Genomic DNA, 26380 nt, shown 5'->3' on the forward strand with positions numbered 1-26380 from the left:
TTGTGAATAACCCTAGGGGCAGGTGGCTTCATACTTCAGTTTGTTCATCCATTAAGTGGGGGTTCCACTGAGACAATGGTGTGAAAGCACCATAAGGGATACCAGAATTGGGAGTCTTGGTCCCATGAGCCAGGTACCATCCCCCTTTCAGAGACAGCTGGAGAATCTGCAGTTACCCCCTCCCCAAAAGGCCCAGGGGCACCTGGCCCTTCCCCCAGACCAGGGGAAGGAAGCAAGCAGTTACTAAGTTACAGGTTACATCAATGCTTGTCTTGAGGGTGGGTCTTCCAACCCCCATCCACCCACCCACCCAAAACCCTGTGGGGCAGGGTGGCAGGCTTCCTCCAAGGAGGGGGGGGGTAGCCCTCCCAATGTCCTCTGCTTGGGGTGTGTGGCTCCACATTGTGGGTGCCCCTTGCAGACTGTCCTGTCACCCCCCCCTTGCCCCACTCAGAGACCATACATTTCCTTGGCAGGTGCATTTACAGGGAGGAGCAGCAAGCCCCCCTATGACAATAAGGAATCTCCCACAGGCTATTCCTCCCCCTTCACAACCCTTGGAGGTATAAGGAGGGAACTGACAGCCCAGACTCCTAGGCTCCAGAGAGGGGAGGGGAGGGGCAGGGAGGAAGGGGAGAAGGAGAGCTTGTGGCAGGCAGGATTTCTTTTCTCTCTGCCCCTCCACCTGGCACACGTTGCCCAGCCATGGGGACCTTTGACCTGTGGACAGATTACCTGGGTTTGGCACGTCTGGTGGGGGCTCTGCGTGGGGAAGAAGAACCTGACAACAGGCTGGACCCCCAGCCAGAACCAGCACCAGGACTGGGGGATCAGAGGTCCAGCCCGGAATCCTCACCAGCTCCAGAACGCCTCTGCTCTTTCTGCAAGCACAATGGCGAGTCCCGGGCCATCTACCAATCCCATGTGCTCAAGGACGAGGCAGGCCGAGTGCTGTGCCCCATCCTTCGAGATTACGTATGCCCCCAGTGCGGTGCCACTCGAGATCGTGCCCACACCCGCCGATTCTGCCCACTCACTGGCCAAGGCTACACCTCTGTCTACAGCTATACCACCCGCAACTCAGCAGGCAAGAAGATGGCCCGACCTGACAAGGCGAGGACACAGGACTCCAGTCAACGCAGAGGAGGAGGAGCCAGTGCAGGTGGCTGGGGAAATCAGCTGTGGAGGGGGGCCTGCCTTTGTTAAGAGGGATTAACTCCAGTACCCACTTCATGGGGTGAGGGTAGAGAATCTGTGTAGAAACCTTAAAACAGTATTCTAGAAGTGTTGTACAATGTGGGTCACTGGGGCTTGACTTTGCTCTGATCTTGGACAAGAGACTCTCTCTGGGCCCTTGGGGGGAAATGCCATCCTTTTCCAGGCACAGGTGACCTGACATGAAAGCCACAGGGATTAGCAAGCAGTGGGAGCTGGGGACAGGTACAGCAGGGGCTTGACACTGCTTGGCACTGAGGAGCTTTGTGGCCTGAGAGGAGTTTAGACTCTCTGAACCCCAGCTGCCTTATTTCTTTCTTTAAAAAAATTTTTTTTCTTTATTGATTTTGGAGAGGGAGAGATATAGAATCATCAATGAGAGAGAACATCTACTGGCCACCTCCTGCATGCTCCTCACTGGGGCACAGCACTTGGCCTGCCTCGTCCTTGAGCACATGGGATTGGTAGATTGGCATGTGCCCTGGCCAGACTGAATCGAACCATTGACCTCTTGGTGTGTGGGTCAAAGCTCAACCACTGAGCTATACCGGCCGGGCACAACTGCCTTATTTCTTTTTGTTTGTTTTTTTAAGAGATTTCATTTAATTAATTAATTAATTAATTTATTTATTTATTTTCTCCTCACCAGAGGACATTTTTCCTCAGATAGAGTGGAAAGGATGGAGGGAGGGAGAAAGAGAGAGAGAAAGAAACATAAATGTGAAAGGGACACATTGAGTGGCTGCCTCCCGTACAATCCCAACCGGGGCCAGAGACAAACTGCAACTGAGGTACGTTCCCCTAGCGGAAACCGAACCCAGATCTCTCTGGACCGCGGGCCGATGCTCTAACCACTGAGCAAAACCGGCCAGGGCAACTGCCTTATTTCTTTACTCATTTTCTAATAGGTTGTGTGCCCATTCTGTGCCAAGTACTGGGCTAGGCCAGTGGTAGACCAGGTAGATGGAAGAGCAGCAGTTAAAACACATGGTGATGGATGCTGAATTGGGTGAGTTAAAGAAAGCATCTGATTCAGATAAAGGGATTCTGGAGGGCTTCCTGGAGGAAGTGACTTCAGGAAGCTAATTCAGTTTGGTGGAGAATTGGAAGTGAGGCCCAGGCATTGGCGCTTGTTCAGGAACTTAGGGATGGAGTGTGTGTGCTTGTATGGTGGAGGGGAGGTATCAGAGATTTGGGGACAGCTAAAGGGCCTATAGGTCCTTATGGGTCACGTTAAAGAGTTTGGACTTGGGCAGTAGGGAGCCACAGAAGTGGCATGACCAATTTTACATGTTGAGTGTGTTAGATTGTGGCTAAGTGGCTGGACCATGGAGGAGGGTGGATTTGAGAGTGTTGGAAGAGGCTGGTTCTCCAAGCAGAGGTGTTCAAGGCAGGTAGGAGGGAATGGCCCAGTGCCCAGGGAAATGTCAGGTTGGAGCGGAGTCCCATGAGGCTAGTTCTCCAGGCAGAGGTGTCCAAGGCAGGTAGGAGGGAATGGCCCAGTGCCCAGAGAAATGTCAGGTTGGAGCAGAGTCCCATGAGTTTGCTGTGTGGGGAGCAGTCCAGTAAGAGCATCTGGAGCTGGAGCTTAGGAGAGAGCTGCAGCTGGAGCCTCCCTGAGGTCTAAATCCACACTCCTCACCTGCACAACTCACCACTCCGATCAAATGTGGGTTTCAATTTTGCAGGTTTTGTTTGGGTGAGGCCTGAACACCTGCATTTCTAACCAGCTCCCCGTGAGACTGCCATGATGCCAGGCCACAGAACATGCAGGCTTTTGAGTAGTTTGGGCTTAAATGGCAGCAGTTATTATTATAGATGCAAAAGACCTCAGCTCCTGTGGGGTTTTAAAGGACAAATCCATTTTAGCGACTTTATGGGGTAGTCAGCCAACGGAGGAGGGTTTTTGTTTTTTGGGGTTTTTTTACTTACTGATTTGAGACACACAGAGAGAAATATCAATGTGAAAGAAATGAGGATCGAACCCACAACCTGGGTATGTGCCCTGACCAGGAACCGAACCCACCACCCTTTGGTGTATGTGATGATGAGCCATACTGGCCAGGACAGAGGAGGGGGTTCTCAGGGGGCAGTGTCCCTATTTGGGTACTGTGTCTGGGTACCACCTTCCATCAGACTGTGAGCCACCTGAGTGTGAGTCTGGAGGAGAACCCCACCCTGCCCCTGCAGGCTCCAAGTGAACATTTGCTAAGAGTGAGAGACTGCCTCCAGGAAAAGATAGTATTCCTGTGAGGTTTGGTGAGGTCCAACTTGGAGACACAGGAAGCTGAGGGGACACATAGAGATGATGGTCTTAGAATCTTCCTTTTCCCCCTTAATTCTGAGGGAGCAGGAAAACTCACCTCTCAGGGTATGGAGTGAAGGGTGAGGCAGCCCTCCCTTGGCACAGAAGGGCTGCCTGAAGCCGGCCTCGTGGTAATACTCTTAAATATCGCAAACCCGGGGTCCCCCGAGCCCTACGGCCACGAGGGGGCAGCACCACAGGGCAGAGTTGGAGTTTTTGCACTCTGACTCGTTCTGCGTCTCCCCTGGGACTTGCCATGGTCGAGGCATGTGACTTGGGTGCTATTCCACAAGCAGCCTCAGGGTGGCGCCAGCGCCCAGACAGACCTGCAGGTTGAACTGGTACTTTGGCAGCATGAATCATCAGCTACTATTGTTTTTATCCTACCCCCTCTCTACTTTTAAACCCAGGTTCCAAAGGTGCCAGGAAGTCTTCTGGACCTTCACCCTCTTCCTTCTGCCCCTCCACTTCTGCCTAGGAGGCAGGTATGGGAAGGATGTCCAGGATCCTGCCTTCACCTGGCCTGGGGAACCTGACTCCTTGAAGGCTGGATTTCAGGGAAGATGCATCTGGCAAGGATCCTCCCCTGAACGCTTCCCCCAGCCTTGGGTAAACAGCGCCTGGAAAAACTACCAAAAGAGCACTTTTGAGGAATGCAGTGGTCCCGAGACACCCTTGTCCTCCCTCCCCAACACGGGGCACCCAATCAGAGCTGAAATAAATGCTATGAATAGATCAGTGGTCAGATGAGGCTGGTTTTGAGACACTGGAGCAGGAACAGCTTTGAGAGGCTAGGGGCACCTCTTTTCTCTCCTGGCTGTGTTAGCCCACACATGTTCCTCTGATTCCCACTTCCCCAACGTTTGCTTAGATTTCAGTTCACCCTGAGGCTCTGGGATGAGCTGAGGAATGGGAGTGGGCACCACTGGGTGGCTGGGGGGCTTTGTGCCCTTTCCTAGCATTTCTGGGCACAGAGTGGCACATTAGGCACTTTCTCTGACATTTGGTGTTTTCAAATTCCCTTTCTGCCACCCCTCACATATTGACATGTCAAATAGTTGGAATCTTCCACGCTGGGGCTAGGGGCCTGATTTGAGGGGGGAAATGGAGAGACATTTAGACCAAGCCTCCCTCCCCCACTGTCCTACCAAAGAGGCTCTCCGTGAATATTTACATCACACCACAATGTCCCAGTGACTTGGGGCCTTGGAGTCAACGTGCTAGGCCCTTGGGGGGAGGGGGCAAGGAATGGGACTATGTTGACTGTTACTGGTGTGTGTGGGTGTATGTGGGGGGGTTAGCCAGCCCAAGCCTATGAAGGCAATTTGGGTCTGCTTGGGCAAAAGTGTGAGGGAGATATAGAGCCTTCCCCACTCAGGAATTGTGATCCAGTTGTGGGGGAGCTGCGCTCAGGGAAAACCCATTCCTGTCTTGTATCCTCCTTCACCAGAGCTTCTTTCCCTGGCCTCCAGGGGGCAGCAGGTGGCAAGTGTCCATCCACATTTCTTCTCTAAGCCAAGGGCTCGCTTCCATCCCCAACCCCACACAGTCTACAGGTAGAGTGGAGGCAGGATTTGGACTTTGCATGTTCCCTCTGCCCTTGAACTGGGACCGGAGACCACCCAGGAGGAGAGCCAGGGATGGGAGCTTTCCCTTGAAGACAGCTTGCTGTCTAGGCTTGGAGAGGGAGGGAGGAGGACAAAGAAAACACCGAGGGGTGCCCCCAAGCATCTTCAGATTGAGTTGGGGACATAATATCCCAGCCGCTGAAAACTGCTAAGGGCATAAGCCAGAGCTTCTGGGGCTCAGACCCGAAGGGCTGGACAAACTGGCATGTCCTGGTGGGTCAAAGAAGGAGAGGGGGGCAGGAGAGCCTGCTCTGACTTGCTCCCCTCCCAAATGGAGTCTTGCAGGGTGCCATAACCCTAGGAGTTTGTTTGGGTGTGGTAGCCACAGGCTGGCCCTGGTCGGTTTGACTCAGCTGTTAGCGTGTCAGCCCACAGACCCATGAGTCTTGGGTTCAATTCGGTCAAGAGCATGTACCTCGATTGTGGTTTGTCCCTGGCCCTAGTCATGGTCGTGTGGGAGGCAACCAGTCAGTGTGTCCCTTTCATGTTGATGTCTCTCCCTTTTTCGGTGTCTCCCTCTCTCCCACTCTATCTGATGATAAAGAGAAAAATATCCTCGGGTGAGGATTAAAAGTGGGGGGCAGGTCTGGTCCATCTGGTGGAGACCAATTTAACAGAAGCATCTATTTCTGTAAAATGGGTTTGTTGACAGCACCTGGGGCTGCTTCTGGTGCCACCATGGGACTGTGGTCAGGCTTGTTGGGTGTGAGGTATGCAGTGACCACCCTTGGCATCCTGTCTGAATCAATAACAACACACACACACCTGCTCAGGACTGCCTCTTTGTAGGCTGGGACTTCAAAAAGCAGCTTGTCCCACAGGTGACAGGGCCACTGAACGCTGAAAAGAAACTCCAGGTGAGTCCTGTGGCTTCACAACCTCACAGATGCTGGTGTGTGTGCCTGAACGGGTGCATACAGCCCTGTGCTCCTGGGGAATCCTACACACTTGGGAACTTGTAGGGACCCCCTGACCTGTGTCCCAGCAGTAGCCCTACTTGCCTGCCTAGGAAGGATGAGAAGTGAAAGGAGAAAGGGGTGGTTGCGGGGGGGTGGAAGTTTGTGGGTGGAACATCAAGGAACCCAAATGCTTCAACCCCCAAACAGCAGGTCCTGGGGCCTTGCTAGGAAATCATTTATTAATGTTCTTCCTGAAATAAATAAAATGGAAATCAGGAGAAACACAAATGTACAACCAACAAAGGGAGCCCTTTTTCCTCCAGGAAAGAAACAAATTCTGAACCTGCCATATACATGACCCAAAGAGCCAAAATTTGCAAACCCAGGTAAGTATCTGGGTGGCTCTGGGCCCTGACCCTGGGGCCCAGCCCGCTTCCACCTCCTACTGCAACCTCAGCCTCTGGAGGAGCAGGTTCCCTCCCCCACAGACTCCAGAGGAAGACTGTTGACTCCAATGGAGTCTCCAGGGCTTCCCTGGGTAGGTGGACTTCCAGGTCAGCTGAAGGGCAGTTTCTCTGGCCCACTAGGACCTGCTGAAGCATCTTGGAGTTAATGAAATACCAAGAGCAACATCAGGGCTGGAAAGCTTCCCTGGGTCTGCAGAGGGATCGCTGCCAGCTTTATAGCAGGAACATCAGGCACTTCTGGGGACCAGGGTTTGAACAAAACATAGACACATCCATGGGAGGGATAGGCACCGCATACACAGTCCCCCAGCTTCCCCATTTGGAAATATCTACAAATCCCTCCAGGATTGCTCCCCTCGAGGGAGAGTCCCAGGCCCCTTTGATGTATAGAGCTTGGGGGCTTTCCCTACAGGCTTTGCCTTCCGGTAGTTGAGGCGCTTGAATGCTTCCAGGTCCCGGTGGGCATTCATGATCAGCCGGCTGCACGAAAATGTTGGTAGTGACTATGAGCTGAAGCAGGATGCACCCCATGCTCCTGCTCACACATTCCCACGCCGGTTCACACTCATGCACACGCACAGGCCACACACACACACGGGCTCACACACTCAAGGCACATTCACACAGACACACATGCACAATCATCAAAATCAACCTGTTACAGAGTAGACTACTGACTGTCCCAGCTCCTCTCCAGAACCTAACAATGCTGTAAGGATGGGTCTATGACATAATAGGTGAAGGCCCAGGTGGAGTGACACTTTCTGGAGGCCCTTTGCTGGGTGGCCTGGGCTGCTGTGGGGGCCTCCTTCTCGCTGCCCCACCAGTTTCCCCCAACCCAATCTTCCCTGGGCCCCATCCCACTGCCAGTCCTGTCCTCCCTTATGGATCCAAGCCCAACTCTTACTTCAGGTTAGAGAGCTCAATAATGAGGCCACGCACAGTATCTGTAGCATCTTCCATCCTGGTGGCTTCACAGGGCTTGATCCCCTTATGGATGCTGGAGGGAGGGGAAGACAAGAGGGACCTCAGCGGACAAGTCCACTAAACACCATTCTGGGGGGCTCTGGCTGGGCCTTCAGCAGTCTGCTTTTCCAGATATTAAGCTACCATGGGCAGAGCTCAGATGGCCAACCCAGCTGGATCGACTGCCAAAAAGCACACCCAGAATCCAGCCACTTCCCACCAGAGGTTGCCCAGACACCCAGCTTCTGCCCCTACAGCTTGTCCCCCATGCAGCATGGGGTGGAGGGCTGTGAAAATTGAAGCCTGGCTTACTGCACCATCTGCTGGCACCTTCAAGACCCCATCTCTTCCCTCTTGGTCCCCTCCCCACTGCTCCTGTCACACTGAATCTCTGGCCTTTCCATGAGCACCTCTTAGGGTTCTAGGATGTTCTCTCCCAATGTCTCCTCCTTGGGGGTAGGAGGACTGGACTTCCTGATCACTGAGTTAAAATATTAACCCTCATGCCCTGGCCGGTTTGGCTCAGCTGTTAGAGCATCAGCTCGTGGACCAGAGAGTCCTGGGTTCGGTACCTGCTAAGGGCAAGTACCTCGATTGCAGTTTGTCCCTGGCCCCGGTTGGGGTTGTGTGGGTAGCAGCCAGTCGACATCTCTCTCATGTCCATGTTTCTCTCTTTTCCTCTCTCTCTCTTCCTCCCTCTCTCCCTCCTGCTCTATCTGAAGGTAAATGCAAAACTGTCCTCCAGTGAGGATAAAAAATAAATGTTAACCCTTTCCCCACTACCTTTTTCTCCCCAACACTCTGCCATCTGATTATCTAATTGTCTCTCACCCTGCCTGCCCCACCTAACATACACTAGATTGTAGCTTCGTGTTTTGTCCTGTCCCATGCTGCATGCCCAGTACCCAGGGCAGTTCCTGGCAGAGCCAGCACTGGATGGCGTTAACCTCTATGGGAGAGGTGGAGGTGCCACAGCACCCGCTGTATCTAACGTGTGGCCTGCAGGTGCTGACAGAGGCTCATCTTCCTGGCCTCTAGTCAACAGCTCTCCCTAAATTCTATCACACCCTGGGCTTGGCAGCACCTCCTAGGCTGTCACTACGGAATCTCTGTTCTGCTCCACCTGCCAAGGTCACCCAAGATGGCCAGCTGACCCCAGCCTTAGCTTCTTTTGTCTTATTCACTGTGGGCCATCAACCCCTGGACCTGCACTGGAGGTCATCCAGATGTCCATGTTGGGTCACATCAGCCCAGTGAGGAGGATATCAGAGATTCAGACACGATTTTCCCTCTTTGTTCAAACAACAGGGGGTGGGGGGGCACTATAACTGTTTCTGGTCCTTGTGCAGGGTGTGTGTGTGTGTATGTGCATGCACACACAAGTGGACCAGGTACTAGTGACAGAACTTGTGCAAGGGAAGGCAAAAACACGCCATTTTATAGCATGAGGAGGAGGAGGACAAGAAACAGAAAAACTCGCCAAGGGCTGCACCTCTAGCCCTTGCTAGACAGAAACAGAAACTTGGCCATAAATAATTGATACGGTACAGCCTCTGCAGAGAGGCCTGTTCAAGTGTGAGGTAACAGGAGAGGATGGTCACCTATGCTTGCCCCTGGCAGGGCTGGGAGAAAGGACAGGAAAGAGATGGCAGACTCTGAGAGGCTTTGGAATAAGGGGAGAGGACACCCCCGCCCCCCCCCACACTTGGGTGGAGGGACAGTGTACCTGATGGTCTGCCCTGGGGCACAGAGTCAAGTGGGAACTGAGGAGATAAGCCAATCAGAGACCCTGGAGGGCCCACCCTGTGCCAGAACTGGGACTGCCCACGATCAGCTTGGTCAGTGTTTCTCAGCTGTCCCAGTGAGGAAATTCAGAGAAATTTCTGGATCCTCTCTCCAGAAAAATGCTCATCACTGAATTCAAACAATCCACAGAACCAGGGGTACCACCCCAGGGCTCCTGAGGAGAGATGCTTATTTGGGTGCAGATGACTAGTGACCAGTTCTCCACATGCAGGGAGCCAGGGGCACGTGCCGTTCGAAGGACAGGGCTCATCCCCCTTACTGGACTGAGGAAAGCGAGGCCCAGTGAGGAAGAACCAGGGCCCCCTCATCCCTCTCCTCAGCAAAACGAGAGTTCACAGGGCTGGGGGTACAGACAGCATGGAAGACAGCATGGAAGCTCCAGTTTTGGAAAAGCAGTGACACTCCCCTCTGAAGGGAGGACTCATACCAAGGTGAAGGTCCTGGGGCAGCCTCCCACCTGGCCTACCTTGGCTGAGCCTTGGTGAGGGGACCTCCATCAGTACTGAGGCTGGTGCCAGGCCAGTAAGGGCCCACTCTGCTCCCTGCAGGAAACAACTGGAAAGACAGAGCACATGTGTGAACAGTTAGCTGGGTGAGCCCTGCACAGGGAAGGAAAGAAAAGTCACACAGGAAATGTCTCACTTCCCCTTGGTCACACCAGGAACACTGAGGCTGGAACTCCTACAGAGAAAAAGTAATGGTTACACTGGGGGACCACCAGCCTGGGCTGCTCTTGCCCTCCCCATTCAGGAGAGACGACAGGGTAACTACTGGGCCTGACCCTGCTGTCCTCTCCTGGGCCTGCCCCTTCCAACAAGCTGGTCTACGCCTGGGCCTGGATCTAGCCACACGTTCTCTGTTCCTGACAGCTGAGGTGTAGCCCTGTCTCCTGTGCATCCTGCAGCATCTAGAAGGGTACAGAGACCCCTAGGGGTGGCGAGTGTAGCAAAGTGGACATCGGTGTCAAGGGGAAGAGGTCTGCCAGAGAAGCCACACATTTTATGTCAGGAAAAAATTTTGCAAATATATATCAAAGGAAAAATTCATAATTAATAGGGGAGAGAGCCAGATAACCCTGAAAAGCTTAAGTCTCTACACGTCAACAGTGGTTCAGTTTTTGTGGCTCAATCACAGAGGTGATATACATCCCATGGAAAGAGGAAGAGGCTGAAAGGGAGGCAGCCTGCCCAGGGCCTCTTCTAAGGAGACCAATGTCTTAGGGTTGGAAAGAGGCCTATTCTAGGGACGTACTCTGCCTTGATGGGGTAGGGGGTGGGGTGAAGGGTTAAACTATACTAGCAAAGAGGTACCTAAACCACATGAAAAACTGCCTGTAGCCTAGCGGTTCTTACCTGGGGATGACTCCATCCCCAGGAGACACTTCACAATGTCTGGAGACATTTTTGGTTGTCACAACTGGGGAGAAAAATGCTACGAGCATCTATCTGGTGGGTGGAGGCCAGAGATGCTGCTCAACACGTTCCAGTGCACAGGACGCCCCAGCACAGAACAATGTGACCCTGGATGCCAGCAGTGCCAGCTGGGGCCTCTAGACAGTACAGTCTCCAGCATCTGGCTATTTCATGTAGGCAACTCAGACTTAAAATACAATCAGCGTCACATATTCACCAAACTCACTGCACTGTTTTTGGCCATAAGGAATATTCTCTCTGCCACCAGGACTATGTAAATGTTTGTCACTACAGAGGTGGCACTGAACGTGCCAGGGTCAGAGCTGTAGGCCCCTGAAAGGGGCCTGGGGATCAACTTTTTAAATGATGCTCCTTAAGCAGTGCATGGAGGATCCACCAGCTCTGGGGTGAGTATCATATCCCAAGCAAGCTGTTTTGAGAAGAAAACACTGATTTTCCTGTGAGGGAACCTGGGTTTGAAATGGATCAGTCACCGATGTGTAACCTGTGTCTCCAAGTGGCTGCTGACGGTTGTGCCTGGTGAGGTTGAGGGCCCGTCAGTGGGAGGCAGTGCTGCTGCCCCCATCCGTCTGTGCTCTGTTCCCAAGTGTCCCTGCTCACTTGGCCTTTCCTCCAAGGGCCATCAAGATTCTTCCCATGAGAATCTGCTTGTGCTTGTGTCACTCCGACTTGTTCAGGAACGCCCGATATCAAAATAAAACTTGTCGGGGCGTTGGCATCCTTGTCAAGGCAGTGCCTGTCTCCGGGGAGCCTGTTAGATCTGACCACCTGGCTGTCTGCCCAGGTCCCCTGCACTGCTGATTCCCCACGTTTTCCAAGCACGGAGTCACTTGCAGCCTGTCCAGAAGGGCTTGCTCTTTTGCCTGCTGGATGCCACTGAATGTCACAACTGCTTCCCCAGCCTTCTCCCTTAGCCACTGCCCAAGAGGCCAGGGACTGGTAGTAACTGAGATGGCATTTCTGTCCAAGTGAGGAGTTTGCATTTTTCAAGAAATGAGGCTCCAATTCTAAAATTTCAGCTGTTCCCAGTACCTGAACACCTACCTATCCAGGCGATCGTGTTCTAACTCTGCACTGTGACCTACTTTCCATGATCTCGCTCGTCTGGTGAGCATGAAACAGGTGCACGAGGAGCCAGAGCCTGCATAGGGCAGGAAGGGCCAGGTCTGAAATCACCTCATAGGTGAATATTGCGGGGGGCCAAAAATTACCTCTGGCCTTGCCCTGGGAAGGCAGTACAGCGGAGACCCACGTTCACTCAGCCCAGCCATGTTCCCCTCACACTCAGAACAGCTGGCACCAGATGAGTTCCTGTGCTTATGCTTTGGAGCTGTCACATGAAGACTCTTTAAGTTTTGAAAAGATAAGGTACAAAAATGCTCACTCTGGGAGAGGCAGGCAGGAACAGTCCTACCAAAAACCCCAGGGGGGGCTGGGACCACCATGCCTGATGCTTTCACACCTGGCACAAGCAGGCTCTTGCAAAGCATATATTGAATAAGTTAAAAAACAACAACATCTTAACAGGGACGGCTGAAAAAACAGGCCAACGTTTGTAAAGAGAGTTGTGCTCGCCCTGGCCAGTTTGGCTCAGCGGTTGGAGGGTTTGCCTGCAGACCAGAAGAGTCCCAGGTTCAGTTCCTGCTAGAGTCACGTACCAAAAAAAAAAAGAGACAGTTGGGCTCCACATTTTGGGGTGGGGTGGCTGAGGTACAGCTATAGAATCAGGACAATCTGGACGCAGACCCAGCCTCCTCCCCTCCTGCCTGTCACCCCTGGCAGCTGCCCAACCTCCTTCAGCCTGTCTTCCTCACCCAGTGTGTGGAAAGGGAACTGAGAACCACCTACCTCCCAGAGCGCCACTGCAAAGCACTTAGCCCAGGCGCAGGTGTGCCTCCAGCCAGGGACATGGAGCCTCCCCTGGGAGCGGGGCTGACAGGTGAATGCCATGGCTGGCAGAGGCTTACTGGGCAACTTTCCCACTGCCTGTCAGGCAGGCAGCTCCCTGCAGGAAACAAAGTTCCTACAAATTCCAGCAGAAAAACAAAATTCCATACATATTTGGGATAAGACCCTCATAGAAAAGCAGGTCTTTCCTTTCTGGAAAATCAGACTACACACCCACTGAAACTGCAATTCAGATCCCTTCATCTGCCATATAAACCATACACCCCACCTTCCCCCACTGGGCAGTTTGGACAAGGGCCGGTGGACACTGGCACCTGCCTTGGGATGGTCTGGCTGTAACTTAAGGAAGCTCTTACCTGCTCAGGTGAGACTTCAAAGTTGGAGGCTTCCAGGACATCCTGTATTTGGCTGTCTGGCAGGAAGTCGAGTTCCATGTCTGGGGACTCCCCCAACATGGCCTGGTTTGCAGTGTCAGGAGGGTGCTTGGGCTGCCCTGCTGGGTCTGCAGAGGTGTCTGGGCTGCCCTGGTGGGCTCCGGCATCCCGGAGAGGACCAACCACTGCTTCTCTGCGAGAAGCAGAAGCTCCAAGGGACGGACTGAGCCTCCCGAGGTCTTGTTCATGGCTCTGGCTACCTAATTCGGCTGCCTTTTCACCTGAGGACTGTGACAACAAAGGCAGCGCACACACACCTCCCAGCCCATTCAGGTCTGGGCCTGGCACCTGTGTCTGATCCACAACTGGGTTCATTTCTGACACTACAGGACTGGAATCTCCAGCACCTATTGTGGGCTCTTGGATCCCATGAGCCAGAGCCAGGTAGGTTGCAGGGCCCTCCAGGACATCACCAAGGGGCTCAGCTTCCCACCCTGCCTCCCCACTGCCTCCTGTGGTCTCCCCAGTGAGATAGGTGCCTCTGAGCAGGGTCCCACTATGGCCTCCATCAGGGGCCTTCCCACTGGGAGAGGCAGGTGTCCCGGTGTTAGCCTTCCCATCTAACACAGCCACCTCCAAAGCCTTCTGTTCTGGCTTGGTGGGGTCTGTGATCACATCTGTGATGACAATGATCCTATGAGAGTATATTGGGCTACTACAGCTCCCTTCTGCTTCCCTGCCAACCCTGCTGAGTGTCTGCATGGGGTCAGGTGGGGCCTGGGCTGCAGATCCAGGCTCTGAGCCCCGAGTGGCCAGGCCCAGGACACTGTCTCCTTTCTCCTGGCTATCCCCTGCTCCCCCTTGGGCACCTTCCCCCTGTGGGGCTCCTCGGTCTGGCTCCTTCTCTTCGGCACCACTGCTCAGCAGAGGCCCTTTCTGGCCATGATCACCTGGACCCCCACCCCACTCTGTGCATCCAGTGTCTGGCGGGTTGATCTCTTGCTCCAATAGATAGTTCTGGCTGGTGCTCTCTGAAGCCAAGGGCACCATCCCCCATACTAGACAAACATCATTGGAGACCTCAGGCTGAGAATCTCCCCTGCTGGACATAGGTGTTACAGGGTTCTGGATCCTGTGCTCAGAGCAGGTGCCATCTGCCTGGGTCCGGTCTCCTGGCACGCTGGCCTCCCAGACAGTGAGCTCTGGGGATTCCTCCCATGACTGGCTTTCTGCCTGCTGGGCACTGGGCTCTGGTGGTGTTTCCTGTGTAGAGAGAAAGACTCAGCCTCAGGCCTTCAATAATAACTACTCTGAAGATATTTCTAGATGTTATTGCCCCTGTGCAAAGTCTCAGATGCTGTGTGGACGACTGAAAGGTTTAGTAGAGTGGTCCCCCCTTATCTGTGGGGGATGCATTCCAAGACCCCCAGTGGTTGCCAGAAACCGAAGATAGTACCAAACCCTATACATACTGTTTTTTCCTATACATACCTATGATAAAGTTTAATTTTTAAATTAGGCACAAGAGATTAACAAAAATAATTAATAATAAAATAGGACAATTATAACAGTATACTATAATAAAAGTTATGTGAATGGCTCTGGGGCCATTACTGAATAAAATAAGGGTTACTTGAATACAAGCGTTGTGATACCACAGCAGTCAATCTGATAACCAACAGGGCTACCCAGTGACTAATGGGAGGGGAGTACATGCAGGGTGGGGCCACCGGACAAAGGGATGATTCATGTCCCAGGCAGGATGGCATGAGATTTCATCACACTACTCAGAATGGCACACAATTTGAAACTTATGAAGTGGTTATTTCTGGAATTTTCTATTTAATATTTTTGGACAGTGGCTGACCACAGGTAACTAACACCACGGAAAGTAAAAGCATGGATAAGGCCCTGGCTGGTTTGGCTCAGCGGTTACAGCGTTGGCCCATGGACCAGAGAGTCCCAGGTTTGATTCCCGCTAAGGGCATGTACCTCGATTGCAGTTTGGGGTCTTGTGGGTGGCAACCACTCGATGTGTCCCTCTCACATCAATGTTTCTTTCTCTCTTCCTCCCCCTCTCCCCATCCTGCTCTGACTAAAGATAAATGCAAAAAAAAAAATGTCCTTGGGTGAGGATTAAAAGAAAAAAAGCATGAATAAGGAGGGACTACTGCACTAACACAGGGCAGAGCTTTGTGCCAGGGGCTAGAGGGGGAACCAGAAGCACAGGAATCCTTCCTTGCAACAGCTCCTTCTCCCCACCAGCACCAGGCATGTGGAGATAGGGATATAAAAATCAAGGGAGTTGCCCAGCCAGTGTGGCTCAGTGGTTGAGCGTCCACCCTATGCACCAAGAGGTTGCTGGTTCAATTCCCAGTCAGGGCACATGTCAAGGTTGTGGGCCTGATACCCAGTGGGGGTCATGCAGGAGGCGGCCAATCAATGTTCTATCTCATTGATATCTCTATCTCTCTCCCTCTCCCTTCCTCTCTCTCTAAAATCAATAAAGAAAAATTATTTTTAAAAAAATAAATAAAAAGATATAAAAAAAAGAAAAAAGAAAAGATTCCCGACACTGCCATTTGCAGCCACATGCACCTCTCTCCCATGTTCCACACCCCATCTCCAACCTCTGGCAACCACTAGTACACCCAACATGTCTATGAACATGGTTTGTTCAACCATTCACCAATTGAAAGATATCAAGGGTGTTCCCAACTAGGGGTGATTATAAACACTGCTGCTGGTCATTCCCACCACTCACTTTTTTAGGGGCGCATGTTACCAGACATTGTCAGCCTGGAGGTCACAGTGGCAAGGGCAAGAGAGCACACTGTAAGAGCCCCCACAGCCCCAACTTACACAAAAACTTCTGAGAAGCAAAGGAGATCAAGGGACAGAACGTGGACTGCCTTTCTGAGTTTTCTTTTTTTTCAGTCCTCACCTGAGGATATGATTTTACTGATTTTTAGAGAGAGAAAGAGGGCGAGAGAGAGAAAAAAAACATTGATGTGAGAAACAGTGATCAGTTGCCTCCTGCATGTGCCCCAACTGGGGATCAAACCCATAACCTCTTGGTGTTCAGGATGATGATCCAACCAACTGAGCAACCTGGTCAGGGCTGCCTTTCTGAGTTTTCTAAATCTCATGCAATGTGGGCAAGAGGGCTCTGGCCTCCAGTGCTTTGGTATAGGCACAGCTGTCCTGAGTGCCTCTCACAGGCCCAGAGCTGCCTGAATAGTGTCTGCAGAGACATCTGTAGTGCAATGAGCTGAAAATGGGGTATGGAGAGGTGCGGATTTAGCCACTGCCAAAGAAAACCAATGTTAAACTTAGCTGCCAAGGCTGGGCCAAGAAGCTGCCCATCTATGGGGCTCAGCTTGCTAATTGAAGGGTCTTACCAAGCTAAAGGCCCCACTCCCGAGGTCCTCTTCCCTTGTAGCTGCTAGTCTTGTCATTGCCTTCTTGGGTTTTGCAAACTGGGGGACAAACCTTCTGACTGAGTTCTGTGAACCAGATACAACAAGAACACAGTAGCATTAAATATAAGGGAGGTCTGCTCTGGCTGGTTTGACTCGGCAGATAGAGCATCGGCCTGTGGATCAGAGAGTCCAGGGTTTGGTTCCCACTAAGGGCATGTATCTTGGTTGCAGTTTATCCCCGGCCCCGATTGGGGTCGTGTGAGTGGCAGCCACTCGATGTGTCTCTCTCTCTCTTCCTCCCTCTCTCCCTCCAGCTCTATCTGAAGATAAATGCCAAAAAAAAAAAAAAAAAAGTCCTCAGGTGAAGATAAAAAATATATATATACATATACACATACATACATACATATATACATACATATGTATACATACATACATATAGATAGATATGTGTGTGTGTGTGTGTGTGTGTGTATGAGGTCTAAGAAGGAAACCAATCACCAAAATCGGTTTCTTTCTTGTAGTCTCAAACATGGCCTTTGCCCTCTATCCCCAGGGCAAACCAGCTCCCCCTCCCCCTCGTTGGCTATGAGGATGAACAGAGGCAGGAACTCCAGCCTAAGGGAGGCAGCTTCTTTTTGCACATACAGAAAGCTGCAAGACAGGCTCACCTGGGAAGGAGGAATGGGAATTGGCTCCTTTTCTGGTTGTGAGAGGAGCGTGGAGGGAGCTCCTGCTTCCTTATCCAGGGAGCTGGGTGGAGAAAGACAAAACACGAGGTTCTGGTCATCCAAGGCTTTCAATGCACCTAGTGGGACAGAGAATGAAATCCAAAGGCAAAGTAGTGCTCAGCATCTCCCACAAAGGAGGCCCTAGAGCACCTGCTGAGAGAGGGTGGGATGGAGGAGGGCAGCAGTACCCTGGGGAATATTTGATTCCAAGAAGTGTGCTGAGTTCCACATCTAGAATCCAAGCTACCTGCTGTGGCAGCACTTTACCCTATAATCCCAGAAATCATCTTCTCAAGTAAGACTAGGAATTCTTATTTGCACTGACACTCCTGCCCCCAACTCTGCAAATCCTAAGGAAGAGAATTTGTAGATATGAGAAACAGTGTCAAAAGAAACAGGTATATTCATACTTGCCAAAATGTGGGAGCAACTGAGATGGCCTTCAGTAGGTAAATGAATAAATAAACTGTGGTACATCCAGACAATGGAATATTATTCAGTACTAAAAAGAAATGAGCCCTGGCAGGTGGCTCAGTTAGTTGGAGTGTTTGTCCTATACACAAAAAGGTTGCAGGTTTGATTTCTGGTGAGGGCACATACCTGGGTTGCAGGTTTGATTCCCAGTTGGGAGCATACGGGAGGCAACCGATCAATGTTTCTTTTTCACATCGATGTTTCTCTCTCTCTTTCCCTTCCTCTCTAAAATCAATAAACATATTCCTAGGTGAGGATAAAAATAATAATGAATGAGCTATCAAGCCATGAAAAGACATAGAGGAATCTTAAATGCATATTACTAAGTGAAAGAAACCAATTTGAAAGGCCATGTACTGTATGATTCCAAATACATGACATTCTCGAAAAGTCAAACTATGGAGATGGTGAAAAGACCAGTGGTTGCCAGAGTAAGGGGAAGAGATGAACAGAGTACACGAGATTTTAGGGTAGTGAAAATACTCTGTATGCAACTATAATGGTGGATACATGCCATTATACATTTGCCCAAATCCATAGGATATACACCAAGAGCAAACTCTAAGGTGTTTATGGACTTTGGGTGATGATATGTCAATGTACATTCACCTTTGGTTAAAAAAATAAAAAGTACCATTCTAGTGAGTGATGGTGATAATGGGAAAGGCTATTCATGTGTAAGGGCAAGGGGTATGTGAGGAATTTCTGTCTTCCTCTTAAATTTATTGTAAACCTAAAACTGCTCTAAAAATAAAATCTTTTTTTCTTTAATCCTCACCTGAAGATTTTTTTTATTGATTTGAGAGAGAGGAAGGGGGAGAAAGAGACAGACACACAGAGAGAAAAACATCAATTGGTTGCCTCCTGTATGCACCCCGACCAAGGATTTAACCCAAACCTAGGTATGTGCCCTGACCAGGAATCAAACCCGAAACCTTTATGGTGTACAGGACAATGTTCCAACGGAGCGACCCACCAGGGCTAAAAATAAAATCTTTTTATAAACATTGGTGAGACTGTGCTTATATTATAATAAATATAGACCTGCATATTAAAAAAGAAACAACCAAAACCTGGAGCCAAAATTTCATGATTCAGCTTTGGAAGCAGAACAGGAAAAAGCATGAAGATATGCTAATGGCCTTGAATTGTGCCAGTGGAGGTTCTGGAGACAGAATAAGTCTAGATACTGATGGCAAGAGCCTGTTAAAAATTTTAATTGGGATGGGTTGTTTGGGTGGCTTCTGGGGTGCTGGCATGATTTCATTCTCAACATAACTGGGTTAAGCTTGTTTCTTTATGTTTTCTTCTGTTACATATTTCTATGCACATAGTATTTAATAAAACATTTTTTTAAAAAGGAAATAAATGGTGGGAACCTCCTTCTGGGCTTCTGCCTATTCTTTTTTTTGGTACGTGCCCCTTGTGGGAACTGAACCCAGGACTCTCTGATCTGCAGGCTGATGCTCCAACTGCTGAGCCAAACCGGTCAGAGCTCTGCCTATTCTTACGGACACAGATGGCAGAGCAGGTAGTGGCTACAACCCCATCAGCCCTGTTGGCCTCTCCAGGAGTAAGGAGCATTTTGACATTATCATACGTGGGAAAATGGCGTAGATGTGACACGTGGGCCCTCTTCATATCACACACAGAGCAAGGCTACCTTTAATCTTAAAACTTCAATGATCTGAAATCAGACACACACACACACACCCCAGAAACAATTCTGTCAGATCACATGCCTTAATATTTTACTCAGAAAATCTGGTAGTCCATTCCATGACACCTTCTCTGAAGACTTCAGGTAGCAGGAAGCTTCCTTCTCTTACTTCACACTAACCCCTTCTATTATGCTATAGTTAGTTACATGTTGTTTAACACCAGGGACAGACTGAACGCTTCTCTAGATCTTTCTTTCCCATCCCCACCCCCATACTTCATTATATATTTCCTGAAAAATAAATAAATAAATAAGGAAACTCGGGAACTATAGTGGTTAGGAGCACAGGAGCAAGGTACAGCCAGAACCCCAGCCTGCCTTGCACCAGCTCTGTAGCCTTGGGCAAGTGATTTGATCTCTCAGAGTCCTTACCTATTAAATGGGGATAAAAACCTATTTTTTAAAAATATTTTTTTCTTTATTGATTTTTACAGAGAGAGGAAAAGAGAGAGATAGAAACATCAATGAGAGAAGACATCAACTGGCCGCCTCCTGCATGTCCACCACTGGGGATCGGACCCACAACCTAGACATGTACCCTGATCGTGAATCAAACCAGTGACCTATTGGTGCATGGGTCAATGCTCAACCACTGAGCCACACTGGTCGGGCTAAAAACCTATTTCAAAGTGCTATGAGGGCCCTGGCCGGTTTTGCTCAGTGGTTAGAGTGTCGGCCTACGGACCAGAGAGGCCCAGGTTCGGTTCCTGCTAAGGGCATGTACCTCAGTTGCAGTTTGTCCAAGCCCTGATTAGGGTCATGTGGGTGGCAACCACTTGATGTGTCTCTCTGACATCGATGTTTCTCTCTCTCTCTTCCTCCCACTCTCCTTCCCGCTCTATCTGAAGATAAATGCAAAAATGTCCTTAGGTGAGGATTAAAAAAAAAAAGGTGCTGTGAGGATTAAATGAGATGATATGTGTAAATTATTTTTATTTTATTTTTAATTTTTTTTTTTTTTATCTTCACCCGAGGACATTTTTCGATATTTTGTTCAGATAGAGTGGGAGGGAGCGAGAGAGAGAGAAACATCGACGTGAAAGGGACACATAGAGTGGTTGCATTCCGCACGACCCAACCAGGGCCAGGGACAAACTGCAACCAAGGTACGTGCCCTTAGCGGGAACCGAACCCAGGTCTCTCTGGACCGCACACAGGCCAACGCTGTAACCGCTGAGCCAAACCGGCCAGGGCTGTGTAAATTTTTTTTTAAATATGTTTCTATTGATTTCAGAGAAAGGAAGGGAGAGGGAAAGAGAGCTAAAAACAGCCTCAGCCAGTTTAGCTCAGCGGTTAGTGTCAGCCTACGGTCTGAAGGGTCTCGGGTTCGAATCCGGTCAAGGGCATGTACCTGGGTTGCTGGTTCAATCCCTGGCCCCAGTCAGGGGTCATGCAGGGGGCAGCCAACCTATGTGTCTCTTTCACACTGATATTTCTCTCCCTTACTCCCTCCTTCCCTTCCACTCACTCTAAAAATCAATGGAAAAATATCCTCAGTGAGGATTAACATAAAAAAAAAAAGAGAGCCCTGGCTGGTTTGGTTCAGGGGTTGGAGAGTTGGCCTGCAGTCCAGAGAGACCCGGGTTCGTTTCCTGCTAAGAGCACATACCTCGATTGCAGTTTGTCCCCGGCACTGGTTGGGTGGGGCAGGAGGCAGCCACTCGTTGTGTCCCTTTCATGTTGATGTTTTTTTCTCTCTCTCTCCCACTCTATCTGAACGAAAAAATGTTCTCGGGTGAGGATAAAAATAAATAAATCAATAAAAAAGAGAGAGAGAGAAATGTCAACTGCCTCCTACAGGATTAAGCCCGAAACTCGGGCATGGGCCCTGACTGGAAATTGAACCAGCGACCTCCTCATGCTTAAGACAACACTCAACCAACTGAGCCACACCAGCTGGGCAGAGCTGATATGTGTATATGTATATTAGCACACTGCCTATCATATAATGATTGTTATTCTCTTTTATGGGTCACTATTTCTCATATCTACTCCTTTGATACCATTTTTTAAATATATATATATATATTTTTTATCCTCACCCGAGGACATTTTTCCATTTTTAGTTCAGATAGAGTGGGAGGGGGAGAGAGAGAGATATCGACATGAAAGGGACACATTGAGCAGCTGCCACCCGCACGGCCAGGGACCAACTGCAACCGAGGTACGTGCCCTTAGTGGGAACCAAACCTGGGTCTCTCTGGACCGCAGGCCAATGCTCTAACCGCTGAGCAAAACCAGCCAGGGCCTTTGATACCATTTTTAAAAATATGTTTTTGTTGATTTTAGAAAGAGAGAGAGGAAAGGAGAGAGAGAGAGAAATATTGATGGGCTGCCTCCTGCACACACCTACTGGGGATCGAGTCTGCAACCTGGGCATGTGCCCTGATAGAGAATTGAACTAGTGACCTCTCAGTGCATGAGATTATGTTCAACAAACTGAGCCACACTGGCCAGGGCCTTTGATATCTTTTCTTAATCAACGAATGTGGGATAAATATAAATTTGGTAAGCAGAAAGGACAAGCTACATTCTATAACTAAGTGACCTTGAAAAACAAGGTTTTTCTTGCCTGTAGCTATAACATTGACCTTTTCGATAGAGAGGAGAGTCCCAGGGAAGAAAGCATCAAGAAGCACAATCCAAGTGCTCTGAGTCTCCAGCGGGAGACATGACATTGGATGGCTCATGTTGATCCCCTCTTCTTTGCATCTTGTTCACTAGGTTGCTGTGCCCACTGTTAATGGGAAGGTGCTGGAACGTTCTGAGCCACCTACCTGGAGGCCACCTGTCCTGGTTCCTCCCCACTCTGCTCTGCAGAGGGAACAAGTCCTGACCTGCCTTCTGACTCTTCTGGGTGACACAAAGGGCCCAAATGGAAACTCTGGGGGGACCCATGAGAGTCTCTGAGCCTTGGCCGCTTTGGGGCTTTCGGTGGATGAATTCCTTCTCCTGGGAGACAAAGGGAGACAAAGGGGTAGAGGATGCCGTGAGTATGCACTTCCATGACTTACAACCAAACCTGGCAGGGCCACTGCTGCAATGTGAACAGGTTTGTTCCAAGGGCAGAACACCCCTGCTCTGACCCTTGCCTGGAAAGCGAGAGATAGAATGGAATATTATCCAGGTGGGACATAGGAGCTTATGTGGCTACCGCATTCAAAAGCTTTTTACCTATGGATTGGTCATGACTGAGGCTGAATCCTGAGGTGGACTGGCTTGGCTCCAAACCACAGAAGACAACCTGACCCAGCTGACTGTTCTTCTGGGGAAATGGTGAAAGGTGTGTACTGTTTCCTTCAGGTCTCAGCTCAAACATCCCTGTAGAGGGGCCATTCCCTGACTTTTTTTTTTTTTTTTCCATTTTTTGTACAGATAGAGTGGGATGAGAGAGAGGAAGGGAGAGAGAGAGAGAAACATCAACGTGAAGGGACACATCGAGTGGCTGCCACCCGCACAACCAACCAGGGCTGGGGACAAACTGCAACCGAAGTACGTGCCCTTAGCGGGAACCGAACCCGGGTCTCTCCGGACCGCAGGCCAACGCTCTAACCGCTGAGCCAAACTGGCCAGGGCCATTCCCTGACCTTTCTACAGAGCATTCCCTTTCAGGCCCATGCTGTTTTGACTTCAAGGCTTTTCTGCAAGTATCGATGTACTGGGTCATTTGTCTCACCCACTACAACTTGCTCCATGCAAGGAGGGCCCTATCTCACTCTCTGCTGAGTCTCAAGTGCCTGGAAGAGGATCTAGTTCACTGCCAGTGATCAATAAATACTTGGTAGATGACTGAATAAACATGTAGAAAATACAGATCATTTCCCAGGAAATGCAGAAACAACTAAATTATGTACCACTCTAGTTTTCCATGATACCTGAAGACTATCCACCCTGGGAAAACTTGGACCCAGTGTCATTAAGTGCTAAGGAACTGATGTCTCATCTGCCACTTAGTTCCTTGTATCTCTGCAATACCTTCCCCATCACTAAGAGCAATTTAGAGCCTAAAGGTGCTTACTGATATTACTTGTTGGATGAGGGAAACTCCTTTACATAGAAATTGCCAATAGTGGCTGGTTTGTGAAGCCTCCCCAAATCCGGCCGCAACTGAATCATTTATTCAATGAACAAACAGTACGGGTTGACTCTAGTGAGCTCCTTGCCAGACACTGTCCTAAGAACTAGGATATGTTATGATAAAACTTCAAGGTAGGGTTCTGTTGTTATGCCCACTTTACAGATGAGAAAGCCAAGGCACATGGAGGCCAAAGAATCCAGAATGGGATCCAGGCATCCAACTCCAAAGTCTGCATTCTTAAGTGTACTTCAGTATTTACTGAGTGCGTACTATGTACTGTGCTTCTAACCAGGCAGTGAGGACAAAAGAACAAACCAGACCCAGGCCTGATCTTCCTGGAGTTTAGTCACACAGACCCTTTCCAACCTCAGCTCCTTACACCCATTGAAACAAACCCACTGAATAAGCCCCCCTTCCTCCCAATGCCAATTGCTAGGATCCGCCTCAGCATTCACTCAGCTCTTTACACTCCACTAGACCACAGCAACTTCCTGTAATTTATTCTAATTCTGTGAATTATGTGTACCCATTCAGAACTATAACCCACTGCTGTGTATTTGATTATCTCTCCACAAGAAGCATTCTTTTTTCCTTGACTTGACCTTGAGGGTGTGGAGGGGAGGAACTAAGTCTGCTGTACCCTTTGATCTCATCTTTGCCCTGCCTCCCACCCCTCTTTCAAAGGCCACCCCAATGCTACACCCAGAGCAAGCCTCCAATGAATTTCTTGTACAAACATATTCCTACCTTGTGGTCTGCCAGAAAACACAAAATATAGCAACTTCATTTATTTGGTTCCTTAAGATGCTCAAACACTAACTTGCTTTGCTAATCCAGTGGGCGTTTATACCAAATAAAAAGCAAAAATATCAACAGAAGTGAAGAGCCTCCTATTCCCTTCCTGTGATCTGTTGCCACAGGACTAATATAAGAAAAACTTAGGCCAAAAAGACGTTGGAAGGGAAAGAGCTTCTTTCACCACCTGCCGGAATTGTCGTCCTCTCTCTTCACACCATACAGGGCATACAGAAACAGCTGTCCTGGGCCAGTCTAGGGTTCAATGGGCGGGGGAGTCCACGGCAAAGAGAGGCCCCGAATGACTTGCTGTGAGTGGGCTTGGCTGTCCCCAGCTTCCCCCTCCAAGGTCAGAGAAATTCTTGTGTCTCCAAGCAGCCTGTTGTCATCTTTATGCAAAATATTTCAATCTGTTGATAATTTATTTTCAGTCCCACATTTTGAGGAGAAAAAAATGAGTGCTAATCCCTAAATTCATTAAGCACTAAGTAAAGAAGTAATTTATAAACTTTTAAGAAGTTTAAGTTACCTTAGACAACAGACAGGGAAATGGAACTATGCTATGTAATAGTGGGTGTTTCTTTTCGGATGAGGAAATTCTATATGTATATGGACAAGTAAAGTTGGTCTCAATATACAAAAAGTGAAAAATAAAGGTTGCATATCAATGTGTGATGATTCTATTTTCCAATAAAAACACTATACTCTGCATATGTAGGAAAAATTTGAAAGAAGTAGTGGACTCAAGTTCATTTCTTATTTTTATTTTTGTGTGTTTTTTTAATCCTTACCCAAGAATATGGCTTTTTTTGTTTTTGTTTTTTTTTAATCTTCACCTGAGGATATTCCTCTGTTGATTTTCAGATAGAGTGGGAGTAAGGGAGGGAGGGAGTGGGGGAGAGAAACATTGATGTGTCTCTATGTGAGACAGACACATCAACCGGTTTCCTCCCACACAACCCTGACCAGGGTTGGGGATCAAACCCAACCGAGGCACAAGCCCTTGACCTGAATCGAACCTGAGACTCTTTGGTCCACAGGCCCATGCTCTAACTGCTGAGCCAAACTGGCCAGGGTCTTTCCACTCTATCTTAAAAAACAACAGACCAATGGGAAAATATCCTCTGTTGAGGATTAACAAAAGAAAAAAGGAAAGAGATCAACTTGAATGTCCAAATACCTGAAGTCCGAAGCTTCTTCCTCTTACTCATTGTATCCCTCCCTTGAGAAATCTGAAAAAGAGCAAAACCTCATCATTACAAGCAGTCCCTGGGGACAGACCCAGTGACATTGACTGAGAGCAGAGGCCACCCATCCCCCAACTTGGCCCAGGTGGGGTCAGTTGGGCCCCAAGAGGACACAGGGTGGGAATCACAGCAACCTTGGGCCATGGCTGAGTAAGAACTCAAACCTCCTCCGTGCTGCAGAGGGAAGAAAGGGAACTGCCCATTTTCTACCCAGGATCTGAGAGCGCATGGGTGGAGCTGGGGATGGGGGTGTCCTCAGTGGGAAGCCTTGGCGACTTCGGCTCTAGTCCCTAAGCTGGGGCAGCCTGTGTGAAGCCTCTCCCTCCAGGCTGGAGTCTCTGGGAACCTTCTAGAGACACCCAAGGGCTTTCGAGGGGACACTGGAGACCCTTCAGTCACCTGGTAACTTTAGAGAGGCTATCTGGGACGCTTCAAGGGGCGGGGGGGTGGGGCCTTTTGCAAGGCCTGTGGGGCCTTGAAGGGATAGGAGTTACCACAGGGCAATTCCTTCCAACTTTGGGGGCTGGATAAACAAACTGACCTGAGCCAGAGACGTTGTTGAGGTCCCTTTGTCCTTATCAGGAACTGAGTAGGTCTGCCTAGAGCTGTTGGGGGACAACTAGGTTAAATTATATGCGTGAAATATTTTGGAGAAAATAAAAGGTAATTTGTCCCCTCTCGGAAGCTGGGCAGCCCCAGGGTCTGGAGCGGAAGGGCCAGGAGGCCGGAGGCCCGAGAGTTGTGTACTGGCTTCTGGTAACTAGGCCCACACTAACCCTACCACGGCCACTGAAACTTGAGGAATGCCGACACGGACCGCCACGCGGGACGCAGTGAACCCCGCGGCCACTACCTCCCCTCACACCTGTACGCGCTCTACTTCTTTCCCGCGAACTACGAGGCCCAGCTGTG

General features: G+C 49.9%; 2 protein-coding genes across 3 annotated transcripts; one reads left to right on the top strand and one right to left on the bottom strand.

Moving 5' to 3' along the window:
• The first annotated feature begins 705 nt into the window (after window positions 1-705).
• NANOS3 (nanos C2HC-type zinc finger 3) lies at window positions 706-4170 on the top strand. The gene is made up of 2 exons (XM_036242064.1): window positions 706-1162; window positions 3931-4170. The coding sequence occupies exons 1-2, from the start codon at window positions 706-708 to the stop codon at window positions 3996-3998; spliced, it is 525 nt and encodes a 174-aa protein (XP_036097957.1). The 3' UTR covers window positions 3999-4170.
• A 2190-nt stretch (window positions 4171-6360) lies between these two features.
• BRME1 (break repair meiotic recombinase recruitment factor 1) lies at window positions 6361-26343 on the bottom strand. 2 transcript variants are annotated; one of them, XM_036240263.1, is made up of 10 exons: window positions 26334-26343; window positions 26010-26073; window positions 25402-25453; window positions 22126-22300; window positions 17095-17176; window positions 16403-16507; window positions 12984-14264; window positions 9753-9841; window positions 7422-7514; window positions 6361-6994 (listed from the first exon to the last, which is right to left on the bottom strand). In XM_036240263.1, the coding sequence occupies exons 3-10, from the start codon at window positions 25430-25432 to the stop codon at window positions 6844-6846; spliced, it is 2007 nt and encodes a 668-aa protein (XP_036096156.1). In that variant the 5' UTR covers window positions 25433-25453; window positions 26010-26073; window positions 26334-26343; the 3' UTR covers window positions 6361-6843. The 2 variants fall into 2 exon arrangements, with proteins under 2 accessions (XP_036096156.1, XP_036096155.1); XM_036240262.1 differs by lacking the exon at window positions 26334-26343 and having other exon boundaries at window positions 17095-17231; window positions 26010-26108.
• Between the last annotated feature and the right edge of the window lie 37 nt (window positions 26344-26380).

The sequence above is a fragment of the Molossus molossus genome, unplaced genomic scaffold (assembly GCF_014108415.1).
Source record: "Molossus molossus isolate mMolMol1 unplaced genomic scaffold, mMolMol1.p scaffold_m16_p_4, whole genome shotgun sequence".
Lineage (NCBI taxonomy): Eukaryota > Metazoa > Chordata > Mammalia > Chiroptera > Molossidae > Molossus > Molossus molossus.

What these genes read in the sequence shown, in the direction of transcription:
- NANOS3 (XM_036242064.1), top strand. Translation starts at nt 706, where the DNA reads ATGGGGACCTTTGACCTGTGGACAGATTACCTGGGTTTGGCACGTCTG. An exon ending in AGGAGGAGGAGCCAGTGCAG is followed by an intron (nt 1,163 to 3,930) that starts GTGGCTGGGGAA and finishes TTTTAAACCCAG; the next exon opens with GTTCCAAAGGTGCCAGGAAG.
- BRME1 (XM_036240263.1), bottom strand. Translation starts at nt 25,432, where the DNA reads ATGAGTAAGAGGAAGAAGCTTCGGACTTCAG. An exon ending in TTGAAGTCTCACCTGAGCAG is followed by an intron (nt 9,842 to 12,983) that starts GTAAGAGCTTCC and finishes CTGTCTTTCCAG; the next exon opens with TTGTTTCCTGCAGGGAGCAG. An exon ending in ATTGAGCTCTCTAACCTGAA is followed by an intron (nt 6,995 to 7,421) that starts GTAAGAGTTGGG and finishes ATTTTCGTGCAG; the next exon opens with CCGGCTGATCATGAATGCCC.